General features: G+C 41.1%; 3 protein-coding genes across 4 annotated transcripts in view; 1 reads left to right on the top strand and 2 right to left on the bottom strand.

Annotated features, from left to right (window-relative positions):
• rock2a (rho-associated, coiled-coil containing protein kinase 2a) overlaps positions 1-14544 on the top strand; it is a 35416-nt gene extending 20872 nt beyond the window's left edge. The window contains exons 11-33 of one of the 2 annotated variants that reach the window (XM_084569392.1): positions 798-886; positions 1010-1058; positions 1496-1631; positions 2221-2312; positions 3381-3627; positions 5176-5282; positions 5895-6054; positions 6273-6433; positions 6736-6920; positions 7011-7080; positions 7497-7600; positions 7750-7936; positions 8278-8371; positions 8462-8556; positions 8694-8885; positions 8983-9151; positions 9244-9314; positions 9405-9493; positions 9601-9679; positions 9804-10071; positions 10254-10467; positions 11877-12007; positions 12843-14544. In XM_084569392.1, the coding sequence (XP_084425518.1) occupies positions 798-886; positions 1010-1058; positions 1496-1631; positions 2221-2312; positions 3381-3627; positions 5176-5282; positions 5895-6054; positions 6273-6433; positions 6736-6920; positions 7011-7080; positions 7497-7600; positions 7750-7936; positions 8278-8371; positions 8462-8556; positions 8694-8885; positions 8983-9151; positions 9244-9314; positions 9405-9493; positions 9601-9679; positions 9804-10071; positions 10254-10467; positions 11877-11940 (2922 nt within the window). In that variant the 3' untranslated portion in view covers positions 11941-12007; positions 12843-14544. Of the gene's footprint in view, positions 1-797; positions 887-1009; positions 1059-1495; positions 1632-2220; positions 2313-3380; positions 3628-5175; positions 5283-5894; positions 6055-6272; positions 6434-6735; positions 6921-7010; positions 7081-7496; positions 7601-7749; positions 7937-8277; positions 8372-8461; positions 8557-8693; positions 8886-8982; positions 9152-9243; positions 9315-9404; positions 9494-9600; positions 9680-9803; positions 10072-10253; positions 10468-11582; positions 11813-11876; positions 12008-12842 lie in introns of those variants that run through there. The other variant, XM_084569393.1, reaches the window with a different exon arrangement.
• A 100-nt stretch (positions 14545-14644) lies between these two features.
• Positions 14645-22637, bottom strand: slc66a3 (solute carrier family 66 member 3). The gene is made up of 7 exons (XM_084569394.1): positions 21945-22637; positions 19421-19503; positions 17422-17491; positions 17239-17296; positions 16764-16884; positions 16156-16197; positions 14645-15184 (listed from the first exon to the last, which is right to left on the bottom strand). Exons 1-7 carry the CDS (start codon positions 22088-22090, stop codon positions 15081-15083), a joined length of 624 nt encoding a protein of 207 aa, XP_084425520.1. The 5' UTR covers positions 22091-22637; the 3' UTR covers positions 14645-15080.
• Positions 22638-22912: 275 nt separating this feature from the next.
• On the bottom strand, positions 22913-24948 carry cimip5 (ciliary microtubule inner protein 5). Its single transcript, XM_084568564.1, has 3 exons — positions 24360-24948; positions 24154-24193; positions 22913-24028 (listed from the first exon to the last, which is right to left on the bottom strand). Exons 1-3 carry the CDS (start codon positions 24581-24583, stop codon positions 23834-23836), a joined length of 459 nt encoding a protein of 152 aa, XP_084424690.1. The 5' UTR covers positions 24584-24948; the 3' UTR covers positions 22913-23833.
• Between the last annotated feature and the right edge of the window lie 4 nt (positions 24949-24952).

Below are 24952 nucleotides of genomic sequence, written 5' to 3'. Positions count from 1 at the left end.
TCAGTTTGCTGTATTGCTTAAAGGTAATGATGTTATTGTTGCCCTTCAACAGTATGCAAAAAGAGAGTGACATTTAGTTAAACCACTCAACATATTTATTTACATTTAGTAAATTTTAGACACGTCAGTTTCCAGCTGATTCACCAGTTCAAATCACAGAATTTTTGTGTCTGACACATCACAGATTTTGTCTCATTCACATTTTCTCTCTACTTAATTAAGGGAGAGGGGTAATCTGTTGTCTTTCAGCAGCAACACATTTTACTATCGCTTTCAATCAGGGCAATTGAGCCATTTGATAATTTCCGCTTTCTATGTTGCATATTCTGCTGTGTTATTTCTGCCCATTTAGAATCAGTCAAACAAACAAACATGGATAAACTGGGATGCTAATAATAAGAGGCATATACGTTAATGCTGCTCTACAAACTGGTTTGATGGATCTGTTGACAGTTGTGTTTTTTTAGCATATGGTCAGGTGCTTGGCAGTCTGTTTATTTAAGGGGAATGCTGAAATAGTACATTTGTCATGTTGGTGGACATCACTACATTGCTACCCTGGCATTATCCTTAACACTATCTGTGCCATCTCTAAAGTACAGATAATTATTCAATAGAAGGATATTTAATTTCTCTAAAAACATGTTTCCTCTACCTCTGTCTCTTATTGATATATTCAGCAGGAGCAACTAACTTGCAAGTGAAGGAAATGATGAGACAGTTGAGACAAATTATTCTCCATTAGTCTAGTTTTGTGACGTGGAGGACACATGCGTGTTGTTTTTCTGTGCTCACAGTCAGCAGCGCTGCAGAAGAGACTTCGCCATCTAGAGGTGCAGATAAATAATGATAAGCAAGTCAGAGATGACCTGGAGCACAAATGCAGGTACAAGATCGTTACAAACATTGCATGTCAGTAATGTTTCACATTGTTGCTCCACTAACTTATTTAAGCTCAATGGCCACACTAGCCAATCTTTTACAAATGTTTTTTCACCTGTGCGTGCAGAGCTGCCACCAGCCGCCTAGACAAAGTCTCCAAAGAACTCGAAGAAGAGGTAGGTTAATCACTCAGAAACATCTGAAGACACTTGTAACTGTTGGAGGTTACTAGAATTTTTTAGACTCTGTCCCACATTAAATATTTGGCAGTGCAGTGACCCACCATTTCTGCTGGGATTTAATAAGATCCATCTTCCTCACCCTCTTGCATGCACTTTTCCAGAAACTTTGAGTCAGAACAATGATTTGTATTACCCACACTTGACCATGTTCCAGGTGAATACCAATGTGTCATATCCAGTGGGGTTCAGCTGGAGCTGCTTGAAGAATTCTAACAACCGCATTAAAATTTCTATTGCAATGGGATTTGTGTTAAGCCCTGATTCTTGATTCTTGAGAACCATTTCTTTTAAAGCAAATTATGGAATCACAGTATCTGTGAAACCAGCCCAGTAGGAAATGTTGAACAATGTCTTTATATAATTGATTTTAGGTGAATAGCAGAAAGAACCTGGAGTCCAGTCTGAGGCAGCTGGAAAGAGAGAAGGCCCTGCTGCAGCACAAGAGCCAAGAGAGTCACCGTAAGGCAGAGAGCGAGGCCGACAGGAAGCGCTGTCTGGAGAATGAAGGTGACACTTTGTATAAAACACACAGTAGATTCTGCAACTAAATATATTTTCTTTTACTTATAGAGTGAGACAGATTGTCCAATAAATAGCAGCTAATGTGGTTCTAAAGCCATACAGTGGCAACATTTCTTTTAGGGTTTTTTTTAGGTGTTTTTTTTGTTAATAATGGGGGATCCTGTACAAATCCATCTCATGTTTGACAGCTTCTTGGCAAATATAGGAACTTTTTGTTTTGCTTTTGCTTTGATAATAAAAGAGTCTGGGTGCAAGTTGACTCATTGTGATAATACGTATGATACTGCTACCGTCTGGTCAAAGTAATCGTGGCAAAGCAACGCTATCCGGGTTTCCTAATTTGCATAGTAATTATTGGATGGTACTGTTGTTCTGTTCCATTAAGCCCACATTCTTTATTGATCACAACTTGGTAATGAAGGATTTAGAGTTTTATGCTAAAAGTAATTAAAGTTTATGTTTCTGTGATATAGGCTGCGATAAGACTTTGGAGCATTTAAAGAAAAAATATTTCTGAAAATTTTAACTACACTGAAGCCGATTACACAACATAAACATGTCTGTTTTTCTGCAGTCAACAGCCTTAGAGACCAGCTGGATGAAATGAAGAAAAGAAACCAAAATTCACACATTTCCAATGAGAAGAACATTCACCTGCAGAAACAGGTCAGTGGCTTACTGTTTTTGAATTTATGTTTTTTTATTTATTGAGTTTGACAACTTCTTTTTTCAGAGTGAATAAACCAATACGAAATACCAGGAGACGGTAGATGAAGGTTCAAAGAAGAAGGTAGTCACAAAACAACTTTCAATATGAAAGAATCTAAACGGAGGTCAAATCAGAGACATTTAGTGATATTATCAGTCCAGGAAAATATTTTATCTCAAAGTTTACAATAGCCTTGAATCTGGCCTTGGATAACAGGTTATTTAGTTTAATCTCCCTCTGCAAAGTATTTCAAGTGGTTGGGACAGAGGTCACTAAAGCTTTCTCTGTTCGTTTGCCCAGGACAGACAGCAGACATCATAATCTGATCAATTAGCAGTGTTTGCCTGACCATTACATTAGGGGGGCGACAGCATGCCATTTCTTCCTCTACATGGTCGTGTATTTACAATTCTCCTCTGCTCTCTGCATTGTGCATGGCGGAACTACGCCTGGGTGTGTGCACACACACACAGGTGAGCACACTCCCACCAGTAGACAGACAGAGAGGGCACATTGGAAAATATGTTGCGTCAGCCTCCTGAAAAGCTGACAAATACCTGCGTCCCCAGGGTGGTGAAGTTGGCAACACTCGCTCTCCTGCGAGTAGCAGCTGGAGTAGGACCTGGCATTCATGTGGATGTTACTTAGACATGTAGCACCCACCTAGACCAGACCAGACACCCCCACCCCATAGCAATGACACTCCTTGATGGCAGCAGCCATCATATATATTAGCATAATATTATGTAGCTCTCATATGTGTTATGCCGGATCAGTGTTTGGGATTATGTATAATATATGATATTATGTAATATCAACCACAAATACATTATTAGTATCATGCTTTGTCAATGCTTTACCACTTTAATTGCATTAAATGTATTAAGAAATTGAAAAGTGGATAATGAAAACAAGTCAAATGGATATGGAATATGAGCATCTAACCATAATGTAGTCAAGTCAGTTTATGGCCCTCAGAAAGTCAATATTCACATTAATGTAAAGTGTAATTGTTGTTCTGTCAGCTGGAAGAAGCCAACACGTTGTTGCGTGCTGAATCTGAAGCCGCGATGAGGCTCCGTAAAGCCCAGACAGAGAGCAGCAAACAACTGCAGCAGCTGGAGGCCAATGTGCGCGAGCTGCAGGACAAATGCTGCCTGCTGGAGCGTGGCAAGCTCAGTCTGGAGAAGGAATGCATCAGCCTGCAGGCTGCACTAGAGACCGAGAGGAGGGAGCAGAGCCAGGGCTCCGAAACCATCAGCGACCTGATGGGTGGGTGAAAGACACACACCGCATTAGCACTAATACACAGGCCTGTAAACAAAAACACAAAAAGTAATACTTTATGATAACATGGGATGGCTCGATACCTCTTTTTCATGTCTGATACAAATACAGCCACATTTAAGGGTCCAATCTAAGACATTTGTCTGGATGAGCTCGTTCCATGATTTCCATGTTTCTGCAAGTGTTTAATCACTTGGCGGTGGTGTTGTTTTTTTCCTACGCTTGCTGTCACTCAGTGAAATACTCACATAAATTGCTCTGACATGATCACAGCACTGCTGTCACGTCTTGCTCTAGCTTCTGTTTATGTGACAGATGCTGTTCATCTGTCTTACTTCTGACTCATCTCTCTCTTTACAGCATGTCACTCAAAGTTTAGTTAAGAAGTTGCATGCAATTAGAACATCCTACAACCAATCGGAAACATTTTATTGTTAAAAAAAAAAAAAAACCACCTCTACAACACACCGATGACGTGTATGACTACAATAAAGTAAAAACAAGCGGAGCTCAAAGTGCTAGGGGATATTTATGAAGGTCGTTACAGGTTCGATGTCAGTATGATTCAATATTCAAGGCGAATGAATGAAATCCCTTCAGTAAAATTCTGTATTTCTGCCTCTTCAAGTCATTGCCTTTTGCCTGCCTTGCAGCTTACATGACGTATTTACTAATGGCTGTTCAATATGCACAACCAATGTGACATCCAAATACTGAGGAAATCAAAGAGGCATTCTGGGCTTTATTGAGAAGTTTGCTTTGGAGCACGCTCTTAGTCAGAATTTGTTCAGCAGACAGTTTATGTCACCACCTGTGTTTGTGTGTGTGAAGGCGAAAGGTTGCTTGGAATTTATTAGTAAAAACCGTCAATAAATCAGGTTTGTGTGGAGAAGCTTACAGAATCACAAAGGTCACTGATCCAGATATAAACTAGAACAGATCTGATCTTTAGAGACTGAACTTGTTCAGACTAGCAGACTGGGGTTGCACTGGTCAACTCGAAGATAGTACGAGGGAGCATGTTTACATGAAGGCTAATAATTCAACCAGAATCTGTTGAGGGAGCCAGGCTACCTAAACCTTCAGCTGATTATTTTAATTGAAGTGAGCTCATACTAAAAGCAAACACACCACACGTTCCTTTTTGCCAGTGACATAGTTTATATTTGTAAATCAACCAACAAAGTGCAGCTTAATGGAATATTTAATGGACTGTTTTCTCTAGTGAACCAAGAAACAGCATTCATTTAAATTATGTAAATATTTATATTTGTCAAAATATAGCCATTAGTTGCTTACTTCAAGTAATTGGGGAAGTGTTGCGTATATAAATCAACCTATTTTGGCACATGGCATTGCTGGGAAAAACACACCGACACTTGGTAGTTTATCAGTACTGCCCTAATCCTTCTGCACACAGGTCAGTTTGCACATATAAAACCAGAACTGTAGCCATGTAAGCTTGTAGTTGAAATAGACTTATACGATTTTGTTGAAATGTGATTTTATGAGGGCTGTGTCTTTGTCTCGCAGGACGTATTTCGAGCTTGGAGGAGGAGGCACGTCATCAGAGACAGGCTCTGTCCAAGACCGAAACTGAGAAGAGGCAGCTTCAGGAGAAACTCACTGATTTGGAGAAGGTAAGTCAGAAAACCTGATGAATCTGAACTAATGATGAAACACAATTTATAAATCTCAACAGTTGATCTTAATTGTTTTGTATATATCTGCATTTATTAGGTACACCTTGCTAGGAACAGGTTAGACCCCAGTTTTATCTTTAAATCTGCTTTAATTCTCTGTGGCGTAGATTCATTAGGGTGCTGGAAACATTCTTTGGTCCATATTGACATGACAGCATCACACAGTTGTTGAAGATTTGTTGGCCATTTGAGCACAGTGAGCTCATTGCGTAATCCTGCTAGTCATTAGTAGCTGGGTTGTCTGTGGTCGTAAAGGGATGGACATTGTCAGCAACACTACTCAAGTAGGCTGTTGCTCTTAAATGACACTCAATTGATACTAAGAGTAGAGTGTTTCTTGGCCTCATCTGGCTCTTTATTAAATGTCAGCAGGTTGTCCAGTTGTATAAACTCAAACAGTATTTGAATGAATGCACTGTTTAGATCACTCAAGTCAAGCCTTGTTCACTGACAACATAGATGAGAAGGACTGCTCAGAATACACAATTCCTTTTGGCACAACATACAGTATATCACACCAACTCTGCCATTGTTTCTGTGTCTGAACAGGAGAAGAGCAACAAAGAGATAGATTTGACCTACAAACTGAAGGTGCTGCAGCAGGAGCTGGAGCAGGAGGAGGCCTCTCATAAGACCACCAGGACGCTGCTGGCAGACAAGAGCAAGATCAAAGTAACCATCGAGGGTGCCAAGTCAGAGTCCATGAAAGGTAGGGGAGGTTCTTCTCTCACAGTTTTTTGTTCTTCACTCCAGAGAGAAGTTCTTTTAAGATTTGATCTTTGTCAAATTGTTACTGTCCGGCTCTGTGTTAACACGTCACCATCAGTGTGTAATTGTTTTCACAGTAACACAACATATTATTTACCAACATGATTTCAACATTTCAAAATGAAAATATATTGATGCAACTGAGTAACTCACATGCAGAGATGGAGCAGAAGCTGGCAGAGGAGCGGGCAGCCAAACTGCGGCTGGAGAACAGAATACTGGAGCTGGAGAAGCACAGCAGCATGATGGACTGTGACTATAAACAGGCCTTACAGAAACTAGACGAGCTGCGCAGACACAAGGACCGCCTCACTGAAGAGGTAAGTGTTTATGTTTCGTGCAGGAGACCAGTGAAGTGTGTGCTTAGTATTAAATGCCACCAGAACCAGATGCCGCAGTTTACGTAAGTATGTGTCAATTCCAGGCTGCAGAGGAATAACTAATAAGTTCCACTTTACAAAAACAGGAAATACAGACAATAACAAAAGCAAAGATAACCTATGAAAACATGGAAATAAAAGTAAATGATCCAAACACTGATTTGAAACACAGTTCTGTTAACAATTAGTTGGTACACTGAAATGAATGCTCAAGCCGACCCTCAATTCTGCCTCCTCTTCAGGTGAAGAACCTGACGCTGAAGATTGAGCAGGAGACCCAGAAGCGTAACCTGACTCAGAACGACCTGAAGGGCCAGAACCAGCAGCTCAGCATCCTGAGAACCTCTGAGAAACAGCTCAAGCAGGAAATGAATCACCTGCTAGACATTAAACGCAGCCTGGAGAAGCAGAACCAGGAGTTGCGCAAGTCAGTTTATGTTTCATACTGACCAAATACTTATAGACTTTAGATTCTGACAGATGATGAGTCATTGAGTGGAATCATTTTTGTCTGCAGAGAGAGACAGGACACAGACGGACAAATGAAGGAATTACAAGACCAGTTGGAGGCTGAACAGTATTTCTCTGTGAGTCTGATGATTACAAATGTGGATGTAAAATGACTAAGCGTCTCACATTATCTTTCTCCATCTTGCCGAGTGTGTAGGCTGTGGCTTACAGTCAGAAAAACATTGCTTTTATTTCACTAGCTAATGCATGAAGCATGTATTGAATACCTTAAGTAGTGTTCAATGAACATCCATTAGTGAATGTGTTTTATATATCCAGTTCATAATGAAACCTGAACCTTTATTATAATTTTATTTAATTATCCATACACACAGTATACATGTTCCTAATTATGCAGGCGAACGATTCTAACTTCTCTGCTCTTCCCGGTAGAAATTGCTAGATTAATGAGGTGTATCGAGGCAAAAAGCTGCTATTTTTTTCTTTCATGCAGAAACTATGATGTGTATCTGAACTGTTGCCTGTTTTCCAGACTCTCTATAAGACCCAGGTTCGTGAACTGAAGGAGGAATGTGAGGAGAGGAACAAACTCTACAAAGATGTGCAGCAGTCTCTGCAGGAGCTGCAGGAGGAGAGGTGGGTCTGCTGTTACAAAATATATAATCAATGTGTTGGCTTTAAGCTCCAAAATGTTTCTCAGCTGTTTTTTTGAATCCTGACCACAACCAAGATTTTACTCTGGATTTGAGGATGGTTCACTCTTTGATTTTGTTTTTCAATTGCAGGGACTCTTTAGCAGCTCAGCTGGAGATCACTCTGACAAAGGCTGACTCAGAGCAGCTGGCGCGCTCCATTGCCGAGGAGCAGTACTCGGACCTTGAGAAGGAGAAGATCATGAAGGAGCTGGAGCTGAAGGAGATGATGGCTCGCCATCGCCAGGAGCTGGCTGAGAAGGACATCACCATCAGTTCGGTGAGTTTCAGTAGCACCTATCTTCACCTGTAGTATGTTAAATCTAGACGATAAATATAATCTGGAAGGGTTTTATATTAAAAGGGCAGTTTATCAACTGTGTCTGACATGTTGGTAAGTGAAACAGCTGTTCATCATATCCTCTTGTATAAAGAGGATACATTCCTTCATGACAATGTTAATAGCATATAGTGCACGACAACTAAGCGTAAATCAGTTTCATTCTCATGTTAAATAAATTACTTAGACTCATATCAGTTCAGGTTGGACTGTGGCAGATATTTTGGACAATGCTCACAATGATCTATAAGTGGATATGACACAATTTCCTGTACAAACAGCTGGAGGAAGCCAATAGAACTCTGACCAGTGATGTCGCCAACCTGGCTAATGAGAAGGAGGAGCTGAACAACAAACTGAAGGACGCAGTAGAAGGTAATTAAAATCTTGATTTATAACTATTTTATTACAAACAGAACATCGTTGACAGGGTCTTCATTTTTATCTGTGTCTTTTGTTCTTCAGATTCAGAGAAGTCGAAGGATTGGGAGCAGCAGATCAACCAGATGAAGCAGACGTTCGAGAAGCAGCTGCAATCAGAAAAGACACTGAAAATTCAGGTTGGTGTTTTCTCCCTAATCATATCAATCATCATAGAGTTCATGTTTTTCCCCATCCCTCACTGTAGGTTTTCTTCAAGGATAAATTTCTGCACTTCTGAAATGACCTGAACTGAGCTACTCCTGTCCATCCACAGGCTGTCAATAAACTGGCTGAGATCATGAACAGGAAGGAAGTACGTGGTGGAGGTAGCCGTCGTGGTAATGACACAGACATGCGACGGAAGGAGAAGGAGAACAGGAAGCTGCAGCTGGAGTTGAGGTCGGAGAAGGAAAAACTCAACAGCACCATAATCAAGTACCAGAGAGAGATCAACGAAATGCAAGCTGTAAGTGGAGAGTCACATCTTACACAGTGAGAAAGCACAAATATTTAGATTCCTTTTGATTTCATCTCACAGTATGGTTATTTCTTTTAATGTGTAGCAATTGGCAGATGAGAGCCAGTTGCGTATCGAGCTGCAGATGGCTCTGGACAGTAAGGACAGTGACATCGAGCAGCTGAGGAATCTCTTGCAGTCAGTCAGCGTTCAGTCAATGGACTCTGCCAGTATGAGCAGCGGGCCGGAGTTTGACACTGATGATGCGTACGCAGGTATGAGCTTAGCAACTGCAACTAAATCAGCTACCATCCTGACGTTATCATTTGGATTATATATCCTTACTTTCTGTCTTTCTTCCACTCAGAAATGAGACTTGAGGGTTGGCTGTCTCTCCCTGTCAGAAACAATACCAAGAAGTTTGGATGGGAGAAAAAGGTATGAATAAACCAAAGAGGCTGCTTTACATATAAAACAGGGTCTCCGTGGTTAACGCGTCTCCTCACTACATCTGTCTTGTTGCTACAGTATGTTGTAGTGAGCAGCAAGAAGATCCTCTTCTACAACAGCGAGCAAGACAGAGAGCAGTCCATTCCCTACATGGTGCTTGATATAGAGTGAGTATGACACCTGACAACACCCCTGCTCATGAGATGCATCACTTCACATCAATGCATTTCATATGGTTTGATAAGGAGACATAACATTTATTTACGTCACACAGCAAACTCTTCCATGTGAGGCCTGTCACTCAGACGGATGTGTATCGTGCTGACGCCAAAGAGATTCCCAGGATATTCCAGGTCGGCCCCTGCACTGCTTTAATAATTTATTTTAACTATAAAACTTCTGATTTTGAACTTGGATGATGTAATCAGTAAAATGCTAACAAATTCAAATTCTAACAAAAATCACCCATCTTCTCAGATTCTCTATGCCAATGAAGGTGAAAGCAAGAAGGAGCCTGAGTTTCCTGTGGAGCCACTGGCTATTGGAGAGAAGTCCAGCTACATCTGTCACAAAGGCCACGAGTTTATTCCCACGCTCTACCACTTTCCAACGAACTGTGAGGCGTGCACCAAACCACTGTGGAACATGTTCAAGCCGCCGCCTGCTCTTGAGTGCCGGCGTTGCCACATTAAGTGCCACAAGGACCACATGGACAAAAAGGAGGAGATTATTGCTCCTTGCAAAGGTAGGGCATTCCAGCTCATGGCTTTACAAAGGTACTCATTTGTAAACCACAAAGTGTATGTCAGTGTGTGTGTGTGTGCAGCGGTATTGCAGAATTTTGAGGTTTAGAATATACAGTATTTGTTTAAATAGTAGTGCTGATACTAAAAATGACTAAAAACGTTGTGTCTTTTTTACCACCAGTAAACTACGACGTGTCTACAGCCAAGAATCTGCTGCTGCTGGCCGTGTCCCAGGAGGAGCAGCAGAAGTGGGTGAGCCGGCTGGTCAAGAAGATCCCTAAGAAGCCTTCAGCACCAGAGCACTTTGCACGCTCCTCGCCACGTGCCTCCATGAAGGTTCAGCCCAGCCAATCCATGAGGAGGCCCAGTCGACAGCTGCCCACCAGCAAGAGCAGGTAGCAGAGCAGACAGGGGAATACAAAATAAATAGCCGTTGTTTTTCAAAATCTGATCCTAATAAGTTTGATTAAACAAATTAGAAGCTTGTGCGGAAGGTCCGCAGTGAAGCAAAGGATTGTGCGTCTTAATACACAAGAGGAAGTAATTGGTGTTGAGAATATATTTGAAAAAAGTATATAAAGTCAAGTAAACGTTACATATTGTATGCATTGTCATTTCATTAGCAGAGCATACCAAAGTGATCTCGGATTAATGCTGTATGCTTATCTAATACTTATCTAATACATTATGTTTTGTCTCACAATCTATACTCCGATAAAACATTAGGTACACTAGTAAAAATTAATGCACTCTACTATAACACTCCTGCTCTAAATCCCCCTTCATGACTGTTCTAATGATCAGTTTATGTTGAAACGGCGCCAGACAAGTGGTAATTCAACTGGATTATCATTTTGTTCGACGGATATGTGAAGCTGTTAAATTAGGTCCATTTTTTTAGCACAGCCTCCTGACTAAAATGGGGTTTTCAAAATAATAGAAACATGTGTTAGTACAACACTATACAGTTCAATGGTACTACAAACCACAGCCTCCACAGTGAAAACACATTTGAATCAACAGCTCTCACTAAATTTAAACGAATGATAACTGAGATTTAGTGCAGGACTGTTTCATTAGAACATTTGTTACTAATACCTAATGAACTGGCAAGTGAATGTCAATTCAAAGGCTTTCCATACTGACAAGTTACAATATAAAATTATTTTACTTTATTAAAAAAAATCAAAAAAATCTTTTGGCTTGAAAATTGGCAAAATTGAAATACAGTATGTTGATAATGAGGTTATCTTTCTCCTCCATAGCGCATCCAGGTTTAACCCCATCTACAATGTTATTATTTCTATGCTCTACAGTTATTTGAAAGCCAGTAGTTGTTAATCTTTGACCAGACAGAAAAATGATACAATGAAGGAAAGTCTGCCCTTAATTAAAACCACATTCTCATTAACATGAGAACAGCCCTACACTTAACAAGACAACTTTTTATGAACGGCAGGTTGTGTGTAGTAATTGTCGCATGGCCATCAAAACAGATCTCCCCTTTCAGATTGGAGGACTTCGGTCTTCAAGACTGGCACTGGGCATTGGATGATATCGATGATGATTGTTCCTCTATACATTTCTGATGACCACATATGGTAACACTGTGTGCAGTGTGTTCTGTGCAGTGCTTACCTTGAGAAAAGATTAGAATATTATTATTGTATTATATTAACAATAATAATCTGAAGTTTAGAAACTCTTGTTACAGTATCATGTTCTCCATTTGGTGGTATGTTTCCTCTGGTATCATCGTCCTGCTCTTAAAAAAGTCTCACTCATCGTGACCGTGCGTCCTCAGCCCTCGCAGGTCGAATGGCTTCAAAATGAGGCGAGAAGAATCCAGCAGTCTGTGGTACAAATGATGACTTCTCCGGTCTTGTTCTTTGGCCTGATGTTTCCCTGTAAACGGCACCATTCCTGAATGCGTGTGTATGTGTGTTTACAACCTGTTGTCACTATGAGGTGGTGTCAGGATACACACTTGGTGAAAACACATCATGATGGAGCTTGTGCACATGCTAGCTGGGGTGTTTTCTCACCTAATACTTGTGATCACTTTATAACTGGGTGTCCTGAATGAAAACAGATGTTTGAAGCGCAGTCGTCTGGACTACTAATGGACTCATTTACTTAATAGACGTGGTAATTATTAGCACTTTGGATCATATTTAGTGGCTGAATATCAAATAAATGTTCAAAGTATACCATCTAATTTTAATGCAATAAATTGAATGAAGGTAATTCAAAAGAATTAATATTTTGAAATGACAAAACCGAAACGAAGTCCAAGATCTGCAGCCTCTTACATCCTCTTCCCAACTGATTTTGGGCCAATGTCAATTTTTAGGCTAGCTATCTTGCTATTTATAGTGTGATGGTTGTCAGATGCAGGGTTATATTAGAACTGTGTTGAAAAAAGGAAGTGCCAGAATCATTGTTTATTACCTTTCCAGCATTATGCTTCCCTAATTACATTCCTTGACTGTGGGAGTATTGTAAACACTGAGTCAGAACGCACTCTGCTGGACAAACTAAATGATGACACCAATTCTAAATTCCCCCGAAGCATCTCTTTCTGTGTTATGTTAAAAATAAAAAATCAACAGTAATGTTATTGGCATGTGTTTCTTGGCTCCACTGAGTATCAGTCGTAGCCTTGATTTGGTCATTATAAAACAGGATGTAGTGTTTCAACAATGGTCCAAACTTTTCATTACAAATGTGCTAGGACTAACCTTGCGTCTGTTTGTCTCTCTTCCTCCAGTTAACCTTGCTTGGGAGCGTCTCTTCAAGGTGGTGAGGTTTCTTCTTAAATCAAAGACTGTATACAAAGCTTCGTTTCTGGATCAGCACACTGAACTCCACATCACTTCTCCACGACCCACCCCATCCTGCTTCAGCCTGTGAGAGTTACTAAGCCCATTTTCCCTTTTGTTTCCCCAGCCACTTGCGACTTTCAAGCCAACCCAGACACCTGTGATATTTCCAGCAGGCTGGGTGGCTTGTAAACTTATTAGCCAAAGTCTTCTCTTGGCCAGAGCGATTACATATCTCTGGGGAACTGGAGTGGCTTGTTCAGTTCAGTTGAGAACAGAGGCGAGCTCTCATAAGTCTGACCAAGGCTGGCATGAGGGGGATACACTTACCTCAAAGATTCTCACCACGGCACACTGTCTGATTGAAGGATGCAGCAGAAAAACTCCTCCTCACCACCTTTGGGGATTCTTGTGGCCAAAATAACAAGACATTGGTGTTTAATGATTGTGAACAATATGAAGGTTTTAATGGGGAACACTACACTCAGAAGATGGTAAATTCTGTGTTTTGTTGAATGCAGCTGAGGTTTTTGAACTTGATGCCAGATAGTATCTGTACCCTCATAGTCATACATACCCTTGCTTTCCACACCTCTGCTTTCAGGTGTGTGTCCACAGAGGTCACAGAATCTTGAATAAGGTACTTGAGCACATGAGCTGTGACTTCTTGGAAAGTCATGAAGAAGAAAAAGAAATACTGGATTCCTGTTGGATTTGAGAAAGTAATTCCTTGAGTGCCTCTTATTCAGATTTCTGACCCTGGCACGCTCTGAGTTTTGGTTGTCGTTGTGTGACCACAGTAACGGTTATAGTGAACAGAATCCGACTCTGAATGGCATTAGATGAAGGGCCAGACACAAGATAATCACAATCCCATAATCTTTCAAATCTGCACTGTCCATTCTGAGGGTGAATGTTTACTGAAATCAAGGGGGTGTACCGTTAATGCTTTTCTGATCCAAGCTCAGCTCCTTTTGTTGTTTTGAATGTACATCTGGGCTTTACCAGAAACGACACACAGGCATTGTATTACGTGTATCCAGATATACTTGACTGAAGGCCCCTTTCATCACCAACTACTCTGAGTGAACTTGCATGCGTTTGCTTTTTCAGGCCCTGCACTTGAGTGCTGTCACCCACAGGCCTCCACCTGCTAGCAAATGTTGTTTTTAGTCAGTAGTGACAATAAAAATGAGGGGAAGTTAACCAGTGAGAAGCAGAAACAATGAAGGTATGCATTCATTTCCTGATCCCACAAATCAAAATACTGAGCAGCACTATTCCATTGAAAGTTTTTTCTAAAAGTGTTTGTCCTGATGTTTTTGTATTAAAAGTAACCAAACTCTGGGTTTGGACACATTGTTGTGTGTATGTGGCTTATATAGCAAGTGGAGAGTAAACTGTGAGTGTGTGTGAGTGTGTGTGTGTGTGTGTGTGCGTTTGTGTGTGTGTACGTGTACTGAGTGCTCTCCTTTAACCAAGAAGCATGTTTTATACATATAAATATACACAGTATATATTTTACATGGCATACAGTGCACATTATATTATTTATACAGCCTTGTCCACTTTGTATTTAAGGGCTCTACATCCAGATTGCATGTTTGCTACCAAACGGCTCTATAATAATAACCATTTCAACAATAAAGACATGGATGTGCCTTTTGGTTTTGGATTATTTCTGTCTTAAAATGTCTTGGACTAATTCTGAAATGAGTTTTTCATGCATAACAATGACCACAGTTTGAGAAGTCAAGATTGGTTTATTAAAATAGTTCAGAAAATTAACTACATATAAAAGCTTTTCAAAATACAGTATTTTTATCCTGAGCAGGAATATCTCGGATGTACTTGGCATGTTTTGTCGTATTTAATCATCTCTTTTATTTTTTATTTTTTTTTAACTTACACATACAGTATGTGAAAGCATTGGTCTTTGTTCTTACTACAGGTTGTAGCACATTTCAAACACTGGAATGTTATAGAAAATATTGTGTGGGTTTAATCCAGTAGTAAAAGACAATATAAAATATCAACATTACAACAGCTGCTGATGAAACCATTGTTACCCGTCAGTTTTGTTCCACAGTATCTGCTGCGTCCAACGGGACCCTGTAAACTCTGAAGACTGAACTTCAGTCGGTGTGTTGACAGCCCAGCCGGCTCCACGGTCCAGCTTTAAAGACTCAGTCTTCTTTCTTGGAGCTGCTGCTGCTACGTCTCTGGTAGTAGAGCACAGTGAGCAGCACCCACAGGTTCAGCAGGGTCATGGCGATGAACCGCACCAGGACTGTGATGAAGGGAGATGCATCATTATTTTATTTGATAGGGACAATGCAGGTTAACATAGTAACACTTCCACTTGTTACAAACAAGTCAATGTGACTGATGTTCTGCATACAGAGATTATAGCTAATGCTAGTTTCCAACTCCCGAGGTGGCTGGATAGAAACAATGAAGCTGGCGGGAATATTACTGAAGGAGTCTGTAAGTTCAGATACGTTTGATGGTCCTTGGTCATCCAGGAGCACTCTCACGGTTTAGTCTGCTACATTAAACTAGAAAATCTGTGTTGGACTCGTAGACTATATTAAATTATATACAATCCATGATTAGACTAGTGCTAGTTGAACCTGTGCAAACATTTTAACTTGTTCTTATGTTTACTAAACTACTTCATACCTGTTTAATACCTTAATACGGACCTGAAGTTGGCCGTTATTAAGACCTGTATTTTCTCTTTCAGCTGCCTGGTTCACTCACCCAACAACATAGGACTAACTATCCAGACTCGAGTACTTTCTACAGAAATATTTTGCCTTTGATACATGGATGGGTTGATGAACGTGGCCACTTTTTTGACAGGTCATTGGTCCCTGTGCATCGTGTCCGTTTGAAGTGACTTAAAATTTATTGAAAAAAGAAATAAAAGTCCAATTCAAAGTCAAGGTGTCCTGTTAGTAGTTATTCTGAGTTTCTTTCGGCCTGTGTCTGGCTCCTATACAACCCAGGGGCCCATTGTTTTATGATCTCTCAATGCTTTGATTGAAAAATGGAGCAGCCAGAGGGAGCTCTCTTATGGAATTTCACTCCCTCTGCGCACACCAGGATGCCCCATAGCACAAGATAAGAAACCCTAATGTAAAATGGAGGTTATTTAGAAAACAAATCTTTCCGTCAGAAGTGTTTAAGGAATTCATCAGATATGCCTATCTAGGATATTACACATTGCGCAGTCATTTGTAATTCAGGCAGCCTTACCCTGCATGTCTCCTGTTGTCACTGTGGTGGTGTAAATCCGTGCTGAAACAAAGAGGAAGCCGAGTTAATGACATCCTCATTATCCAACAGAGCATCTGATATTTAATTAATGAAGCGTTGAATTGCTAATTCATTAAATTAGGAGCCAAGCAAATAGTGTCATACAAATTCATGAACTGGAACATCAGTACTTTAGGGAGGACAATTTATGAGTACTGGTTAAACAGATTCAATTTGTTAAGGAATTCTAAACAAGTGTGAGACAGATGCAGTGTAAGGGAGTGATATCAGGCCATCTGGATTATACGTTCTGGTTTTTAGTGTGTCTCAGCCCATTGTTTTGATTTTACAGCCTGTTTGGGTTCACCATCACTGCTTTGGTTGGCATTGATATTAGCATATTCCGCCCACAGTATGCTACACACCCATGTCTATCGACACACATCGGACAAAGCTGGTGATTAGCTGGTGAGCTTAGCCAAGCATTTAGCAGCTAAGGAGACACTGGTTCTCTTCAGGAGTTGGTGGAGACCAAAAACAGAGCTAAAAGGAGAGTTAATCTAATCTGGGGAGCAGTGGTTAGAGAGGCAGGTTTCGTTTACACTTACCAGTGCATGTAAAGGTAGCCATAGCCCAAGACAGGGCGCTAACCTGTCCAGCGTCCTTAGACCTCCACAGGCATTGCAGTTGAGCAAACTTGCTGGCAGCACTAATGAAAGTGCACAGGCTCTGAGAAGAGAGTCAGACTTCATATAACAACAAGTAGAAAACTACAAATGAGCTGGATTTCAAAAAGTTTTAAATCCGTTCTGTAGCTTCTAACACGTTAAACTTTAAGCCTACAGGCAGTTGCGGGATCAGTGCTCTCACCTATCTATATGCAAAACGCCTTAAGACATATTCATCTCATTAACCAACGAGACCATTTGGCATTCATAAGGTCTGGGGTACGCATGTGAAATGATGTCTGGATAACTTTCTTCTCATGTCTCCACCTCATTAACCCTGACTGATGACATGGCATCTCTGTGCTCACTCTGACACATACTGTGACTTATGATTGACGGTAAACTGATTTATTACCATAGCCAAATCTATGATCCGCTTCTCCACAGTGAGGAGCCTCCAGCCTCCAACAAACCTGAACGCTGTGCGTTAAGGCAGATACATGTGACACAAAAAGCTCATGGGTCGTTGATTTTTTTTTTTTTTTCAACATCAAATAAGCATTTTCAAATTCAGTGGTATCGGAAAATCAAAGGATACACAATGGTGTAGATGAGGCTCTGCTTCAGGCTGCCCTTGTAATGAAGAATCAGGAGCAGAAGAATGACATCTGTAGACACAGAGCAAGTTATAACAAGCACCACTTAGTAGACACTCTCCTTCACTTTTTGCACACGTTGTGTTTCATTTTAAATTTGCAGTTGTTCCCATTAGTCTACACTCAGTAACCCATAATGACAGACCGAGAAACTAAAGGACAATTTTTACAAATATATTAAAAATCCAAATCTGACATATCTTATATGCAAAAGTATTCAGACCCTTACTTCAACATTTTGTAGAAGTCTCTTTGGTGCTACCTTGACGGTGCCACCACCATGCTTCATTGCCAGGATGGCACCAACCAAATGGAGCACAGTACCCGGTGTCTGCCAAATCTTCTAGAGTTTTCTTTTTCTGGCTGGCCTGTTAAAGGCCTAGTACATGGAGTGCTGCTGAGATAGCCGTCTATCCGGCAGGTACGCCCAGCAACACTCAAAGCTTTGCAGTGATCTATGCCTTGACAAAATGTAATGGCAGCTTTATGGCTTGATTTCTGTCTAGACAGAGTTTAAACATACAAGTGTGCATCTTATAATAAAATGTGTCCAAAACGATTCAATTTGCAGTAAAATGGGTAAAAGGTAAAGGAGTCTGAACTACTTCTGTCTCCTTACAACCTTTCACCGCTAGCAAAGACACACATATCTGAGATTGTTTGTGTCCCTACAAGGACCCCTTGGCTGGATATGAGCTGCCTTTGAGAGGAGCATAGTACTAAGTGATATTCTATATCAGTTCCCATTTGTCACAAATGGGTGTCAGTGAAGGTCAGATATGACTGAACGCGTCCTTCCACTGAGACCCGTGTCAATCACATGCGAGTACAAGTGGTAGTGATGATGATGTGTCTCAAATGGTATCAGTTATTTCACACATCAACCATAAGGCTAATTTATTGATTTGCAGTCACATCCTTGTCCTGTATTAATAAGCGCTATGTCAGTGGTGGAATGTCACCGCTTTTTTTCAAGGAAAGGATGCCTAACATTTGCTGCCGTTGCTTTTACAAAGAAAAATCAGATTTTGCTCCAGAGAAAATCTGCCCTGTCAATCAAATTGTTTGGCTTTATGTGCTGATGGACAGGAGAGGAACAGCAATGTAGTCATGTACGTCATCTGAGCGCTGTGGGCTTCAATTTGTTTACAACAGTATGTCTGTGATTTGTCTTGGACTGTCCAGTTGTGTGCAGAGGTATATCTTCTCTGTATTGGTTGCAACACGCCCCGAGGAATCCACATCCAAAGTGTTACCAGACTCATATCCTGGTAAGAGTTTATTCTTTTAACTTATTTTTAACTTGTATAACAAACTGTAACACTTCCTCCACCACTGGGCATTTGGGCATACTGTATACACAGATGAGCCACAACATTAAAACCACCTGTTTTATAATGCATATGTACCCCTCTGCTTCTTCAGTACATTGACACACGACAAACAGGAGGTGTGCTGTGGAATCTGGCACTGGCACTGGCACTGGAACGTTGGCAGAAAATGCTATCGGTCCTGTAGGCTGTGGTGAAGCCATCATGGCCCTGGCTTGTAACAGCACATCCAGCTGAATATGATCTGGAGAGTTTGTAAGCCTGATCAACGCGTTGGGCTCTTTGTTGTATTCCTTGTGCTGTTCCTGAGGACTTTTCTTTTTGCATTGTGGCAGGATGCAATGTCCTGCTGGAGGAGACTGCTGCTGTCTGGGAGTGCTGTGGCCAAAAGCTGAGTGGTACGTGTCCAAGTAATATCCACAAAAATGCCGGACCCAAGTTTTCCCAGTAGAACATGGCATTCTAAGGCGATGATAATGCTGTTTACTTCCCCTGTCACTGGTTTTAATGTTGTGGCTGATCTGTGTGAATGTCAAACATATCTGCAGCTTTGAAAAAAAAATAAAATAAAAATCACAAATATGATTAAAAATGTACTGCACCAGCATACCTTGAGCAATGAGGATGGGATATTCCAGGTACGTTGGAGGTGGGTAGTCATAGTACATCTGGTATGTTACAAAGACAATGAACCTGTAACGAAAATGATGTCCAGTCATTACATTGTAGTAGTTTTATAATCAGGAACTGCTTTATTGTAGCCTACAGTATTGTATTGTTAATACACCCAAGGAATTTGGTTCCCGTCGTTGGTGGTTCAGAGAAAAAACACAACATGAAGCCTGGTGCAGGCTGAAGGAAAGCAACACCTTTTGTGCCTGTTCGTTTTGGTATGAAGAGATGTTTATTGCCTGCCAGAGGGGCGAGTTGAAAAAGCTTGTATTCAGGGTGTAAGGGATCAGTAATGATTTTTCCTGTCTGTTTTCTGATACGTGAAGAGTACAAGTCCTGGAGGGTGGGCAGGGGAGCGTTAGTGATTTTCTTTGTGTTCTAGTTCCCAGTGTCTGTTCCTATCCTGTGTTGTGGCTGCTCTGAATCACACACGGTGATGGATGCGCACAGGAAGGAGTCATTGAAGAACTGGCTCAGCAGCTCCTGTGACAGATGATACTTAATCCCTTTCTGCAGAAAGTGCGTCCACTCGGTTGATGTTAGTCTCCCACTTCAGGTATTTGGAAATAGGAGTTCTCAGAAACTTGAGGGATTTTACAGTTGACTGTACTACCGTCTGCAAACCTCAGGAGTTTAACAGCTGGATCTTTGGAGATACAAACATTGGTGTGGAAGGAAAAGAGCAGTGGGTAGAGGATATATCCCAGGGGAACACCTGTGGATGCTGTCTGTCTGTGAAATGTAACTTGCCCTAGACTCATCTGCTGATTCCTGCCTGTCAGGACGGTGGGAGAGTATGTAGGAAAGAATTCCTGGAATGCTGGTGTTGAGCGCTGAGCTGGCGTCCATAAACAGGTCCCCAGCACATGTCCCTCAGCAGTTGAGGTGCTGTTGTTGGGCTAGAGTGGGTGACGGGTATAGAAGACATTCAGGTCGTCAGCTCTTTGCTTGCTTGTTTGCGACGCCTCACAGGTCTCTCCACACGGATTGCATGGTCACTGGCTGAAGATGTGTTCTTCTCCTTTTCAGTGTAACTTCTTATAGCCACTCTCCTTTGTTGGGAGTTTCTGGCCTGCTCGCACATCTCCTCTTCTGTAGTCATCCCGAGCGTAGCCTGAAGTTCAGTCAGTTCAGGCAGGTTAACTTTAGCAGCTTAAAAATTCAATTCCTGCTTCGCTTCGCTCCGCAAGGTTTGCATGTTGGGCACTAATTCAGAGGCAGAACAGATTGCTCAAAGGTTGACGTAGTGGGAAGTTGTAGTCTTCAGGAAAAGAACTGCTGTAACTCACAAGCTCAAGGATGTATACAGATGAACCTATCCACACTTAGTTTGTTCCTATAACGTCAACACATGAAGTCACAGCAACCAATAAAACAGTCAGAGGCATTGATAAATAAAACCTGACCAGCATCTGATGTAATCTAGGATAGGGCTATTAAAAGTTGCTTATTTTATGGCTCAATTGTGATCACATGCCGTGAGTGGACATTCATAAGGAATGACAAGAGTTAACATATGCAGGTTTAACTAGAGGAGATGCTTTTCTCTGCTGTAGCCATGCTGTGTAAATAAGGCTGATAAAGCTTATTTATTGCTACATAAACATCTTAGCCAGTGCACTTTTAAGGCTGGGCTATTTCACTGTTGCATGCACAGTGACAGCAGGCTATCGCTCACCAACACAGTAGAGACATTTAGGACAGCGCAGCTTCTGCCAGGCGCCGAGGACAGATGGGATACTGAGAGACGATACAGCCTCGCGGACACACCGATTTTATCTCCTGTGGTCCAACAGTAAATCCTCAGATATAAGCTTTGAGAGGGATAGTGGCAACTCTCCCTGCTGCCTACAACAGGTTTCTTATAATAACTTCCGCACTGATATAAAGTCTGAGAGCACACTATGTCACACAGGACACATGGATTGTTTATTTGTCCTCTGTAATTAAACCAAAAATCCTCAGCTGTGTAAGCAAAGCACAGTTGTTCATTGTTAATCCTTCCGGGTAGGATTATTTTTCTCATGATAAGGGAGCTTTTCAGTTGTGTAACTCTTGTTGATCTAGGATAGTGAAGCAGTATTACATGTTTCATAAGGTTTTATCAAAATAAAAGATGGGTGTTGGTTTAGATTTACGCAGAATTCATCATTATGCATTGGGAATTAGGACAGATTTATTTTAAATTTAAAAATATATGCGACCTTGCCTAAAACCATTGCCCGCCATAAATTTGACGATTTTTTTAATGGAGTTTGGCGGAGCAGCTGATAAGTTCCATAAGAGATGCACCCGGTGAGGAACAGGAAGACATCACTTCACATAGCTACAGTTTGTGATGCACTTGCGTGTCTCACCAATACTGTAAAACAAAATGGCTCGAGCTGCCTTCCCTTTTCCACGTAAATTGCACACTTTGCACGTGATACAACAACTTTGAAACACGTAAAAGTTGTACTGACCCAGTCAACTCGAGCAGAAGACTGTTGAGGCTGACTCCAGTCGCAGATTTCGCTCGCATCAGTACAAAGATCTGCGGGAACTTTAGCACCATGCACACAAACAGAGTGCCAAAATTGGCGGCATGCAGTAAGCTGTCTGACTCCATAGTCTACAAAAGGAAATAACAAAACGTGAACTTTTTCACTGATTTATTATTTATTTATCTTCTAGAAAAACTAGCTGCTAGACGCTGCTGGTCCGCTGACACCACCGTCAAGCTGGTTGAATTTACATAAATCGTCCGTTAAAATCTTTCAAAATAAAAGCGATACCTCACTTGTAATCGCGCCAAAATGTTACGACTATTTTGTAAAAACCCCGAAACAAATAATAATTACGACAGAGAGTGTATTAAAAGTCTACGTGTGACTTATTTTCCACAAGCTGTTCTTAGAAAAACATTGACAAACTTTTACTTTGAAGGCAAACTTGTTTTTTCCTTTATTACTTCGTTGACAATTTCCTGTTAGCCGCTATGGTTGGCCGGCATCTTTTCTTACTTCCGCATACATCCACTGAAAGCTGATTGGCTTGTAGACAAGTTTGAGGAAAGGATTTGAAATTTTGGCACACGTGATGTGTCAGACGACTAAGGAACGCAACAGGAAATCCTTCCTGTCTCAAGCATGTGTGTGTGACAGGTGACACTGGATTTATTGTTAATGGCACATTTGTTGTTGTTGTTGTTGTTTGTTTTTGTTGTTTTGGTTTGTTAATTTCATTTCATTGCAATTTCATTTCATTTTAACATTCAATAAGTGTATTATTCCTGTGTGTATATATTTTCCTATCATTATAGATTATGTATGGTATGCTGAGTGCCTGTACATTGTTGCTGCAACAGTGAAATCTATCTAGCTATCTAATTTTAACAACATTAATTCACTACACAAACTCTTTATGATGCAAAAACTTTATTCCAATGAGACACTGACTTAGATCCATGTGATGCAGCGATATCCAAATAATGCAATCATATTACAACAACGTAAAATGCATCAGGGGCCAGCAGTTTTATTCAAATTCAGACAAAGGGGCAGCCTTTTATAACAACAGTACAATAGCCAGAGAGGGATTTTAAGGCAGCTGTTACAAAAACCTGAGATATGCTACAGTTCACGTATAGTGCATGTGGATACATCTTGATCAAAATCGTACTAAATAAATTGGATGTAACTCCACGGCTACATGGCTTGGAAACATATAGCAATATGTAACATATTTTAAAAACTGAAAGAAAAAAAAATAATATTAGTGTTTATGATTCTCCTTTGATAAAACCTTATGTTAAAGCAGTTTTTACTCAGTTTTTATGTTTCGTTCAGGGATTTACAGCATCTTCATGCCTGACTTTAAGCTCCTTTCTTCTTACTTCTTGTGTTCCTGCAGAACTACTTTAAGCACGCAGGCCTTTAACAAAGAACAGAAGTGGCAATACAACCTTTCACTCATCCAACTTTCAGCAGGTGTCTTGTTAGATTATCAAGTGTCTGATTCCTGATAGAGAGCAGATAACGTAAACCTGATCTGCTCGTGTCTTCCCCTTCTCAGCTGTCTTTATCACTGAATTCTGCATGCCTGCTCACTTTGAGCGACTTTAGCAATTTCCGAGCTTAAAGAAAAATCAAGATAAACCAATGATGGTAAATCAACAAATGTAGAACAATATTTTTTTTTTCTTATTACTCCTGGCTGCTTTTCCAGTATGGCTTCTAGTAGATGTTTGTAGTTTTTCTCAATTGACATTAAAGCTAACCCGTGCAGTAATCCCGTAACTGCTTTGAGGGGTCCAAGGGTTACACTAAACACTTGATGTGCAGGTCCACATGTGACGTGTCTCCAGAGTGATCTAGTAGGGCAGCATCTCTGGGTCCATCTTGCGCTTGTGATGTCCTGACCAGAGTAACAAGCTGTCCAGTCTGACCACTTCGGTCCCCAGCTGAGTGGACAGCCTGTTCCCGAACATCTGGTTGGTGGTGTTGGGGACGCGATCAGAGAAGAGTGGCATGTAGCTGGGTAAAGGCTCCTCTGACTTCGGCCGTCCCTATACAGACACACAGGGGATAAAGCCCCAGTTGTTAGAGGTGTCCAGAAGACACGCAACTGTGGCAATGCTTCTCACAACACAAAGCAACTATAGTGACCTGAAGAAACTTCTATATGTCTTACCATCTGATCATAGTTCCTGAGAAAGTTCCAGTTCTTCTCCCTGTGGACCAGAAACTGCTGGTTAAGTGCGCTTAGCTTCGTTGACATGCAAAGCAACACGATCTGCAACGACTACACACTTTGAATTTGTAATCCTCATCTCACTGAAATCAGGTCTGGCGATTGAGAGCCTTTGCTTTCATAAACTGTACTTAAGTCCTACTCACCACTCCAGGACTCCTCTCCTTTCGCTCCACACCACCTGTTTCCACACTTGATCTTGTTTAACGGGATCACCCCTGTCTGGGTTTTGAACCGCGGACGCAGTTTCTCCCTTAGCGTACCGTGGCCTGAGAGCCGGTGGAGGGGTTGTTATCGGCCAGGTCCCATTTGATCGCTCCGGTAACCGGTAGCCGGCTGAGGATACGCGCCTGACGCTGTTCAAGTCCATCCTGGAAGCCGACTGCAAGGAATACGGCTGTTCAGTTTACAAAGCAGAGCGCAGACTTTGATACGAATGAAATGAGTCAAGCTGCAGTTCAAGCGCCTGTGAGAGAAGAGAAATCACTGCCTGTGCTTTTGTTTACGTTTCCATGGAAACCGTGTTCCAGCAGTAACATACACCGTGTTCCCAGAACAAACAACATTTAGCTTCACAATATAAAAAATGTATTGTTTAAACAGGCCAGAATTAACCTACAACTGAAACACACGGGGATGCTGTTTTTTTTTTTTTTTTCTTTCTTAATGAATAAATGTTTTTTACAGCATGCGTGAAGTCAGTAACTCAAATATTATATTGAGCTTTCTGGAAACTATT

The sequence above is a fragment of the Chelon labrosus genome, assembly GCF_963514085.1.
Source record: "Chelon labrosus genome assembly, chromosome: 20".
Classification (NCBI taxonomy): domain Eukaryota; kingdom Metazoa; phylum Chordata; class Actinopteri; order Mugiliformes; family Mugilidae; genus Chelon; species Chelon labrosus.
The sequence above is the reverse complement of the archived record's forward strand: the minus strand, read 5'-3'. Positions and strand labels throughout refer to the sequence as shown.

Excerpts from the sequence above, each read along its gene's own strand:
- slc66a3 (XM_084569394.1), bottom strand. The coding sequence starts at position 22,090 with ATGGAGTCAGACAGCTTACTGCATGCCGCCAATTTTGGCACTCTGTTT. Across the intron at positions 17,492-19,420 it reads TCCCATCCTCATTGCTCAAG|ATGTCATTCTTCTGCTCCTG; the intron begins GTATGCTGGTGC and ends CTGTGTCTACAG. Across the intron at positions 15,185-16,155 it reads GACAACAGGAGACATGCAGG|TCCTGGTGCGGTTCATCGCC; the intron begins GTAAGGCTGCCT and ends CCTTCATCACAG.
- cimip5 (XM_084568564.1), bottom strand. The coding sequence starts at position 24,583 with ATGGACTTGAACAGCGTCAGGCGCGTATCCTCAGCCGGCTACCGGTTA. Across the intron at positions 24,194-24,359 it reads AGGAGAGGAGTCCTGGAGTG|GGAGAAGAACTGGAACTTTC; the intron begins GTGAGTAGGACT and ends TCTGGTCCACAG. Across the intron at positions 24,029-24,153 it reads TCAGGAACTATGATCAGATG|GGACGGCCGAAGTCAGAGGA; the intron begins GTAAGACATATA and ends GTGTCTGTATAG.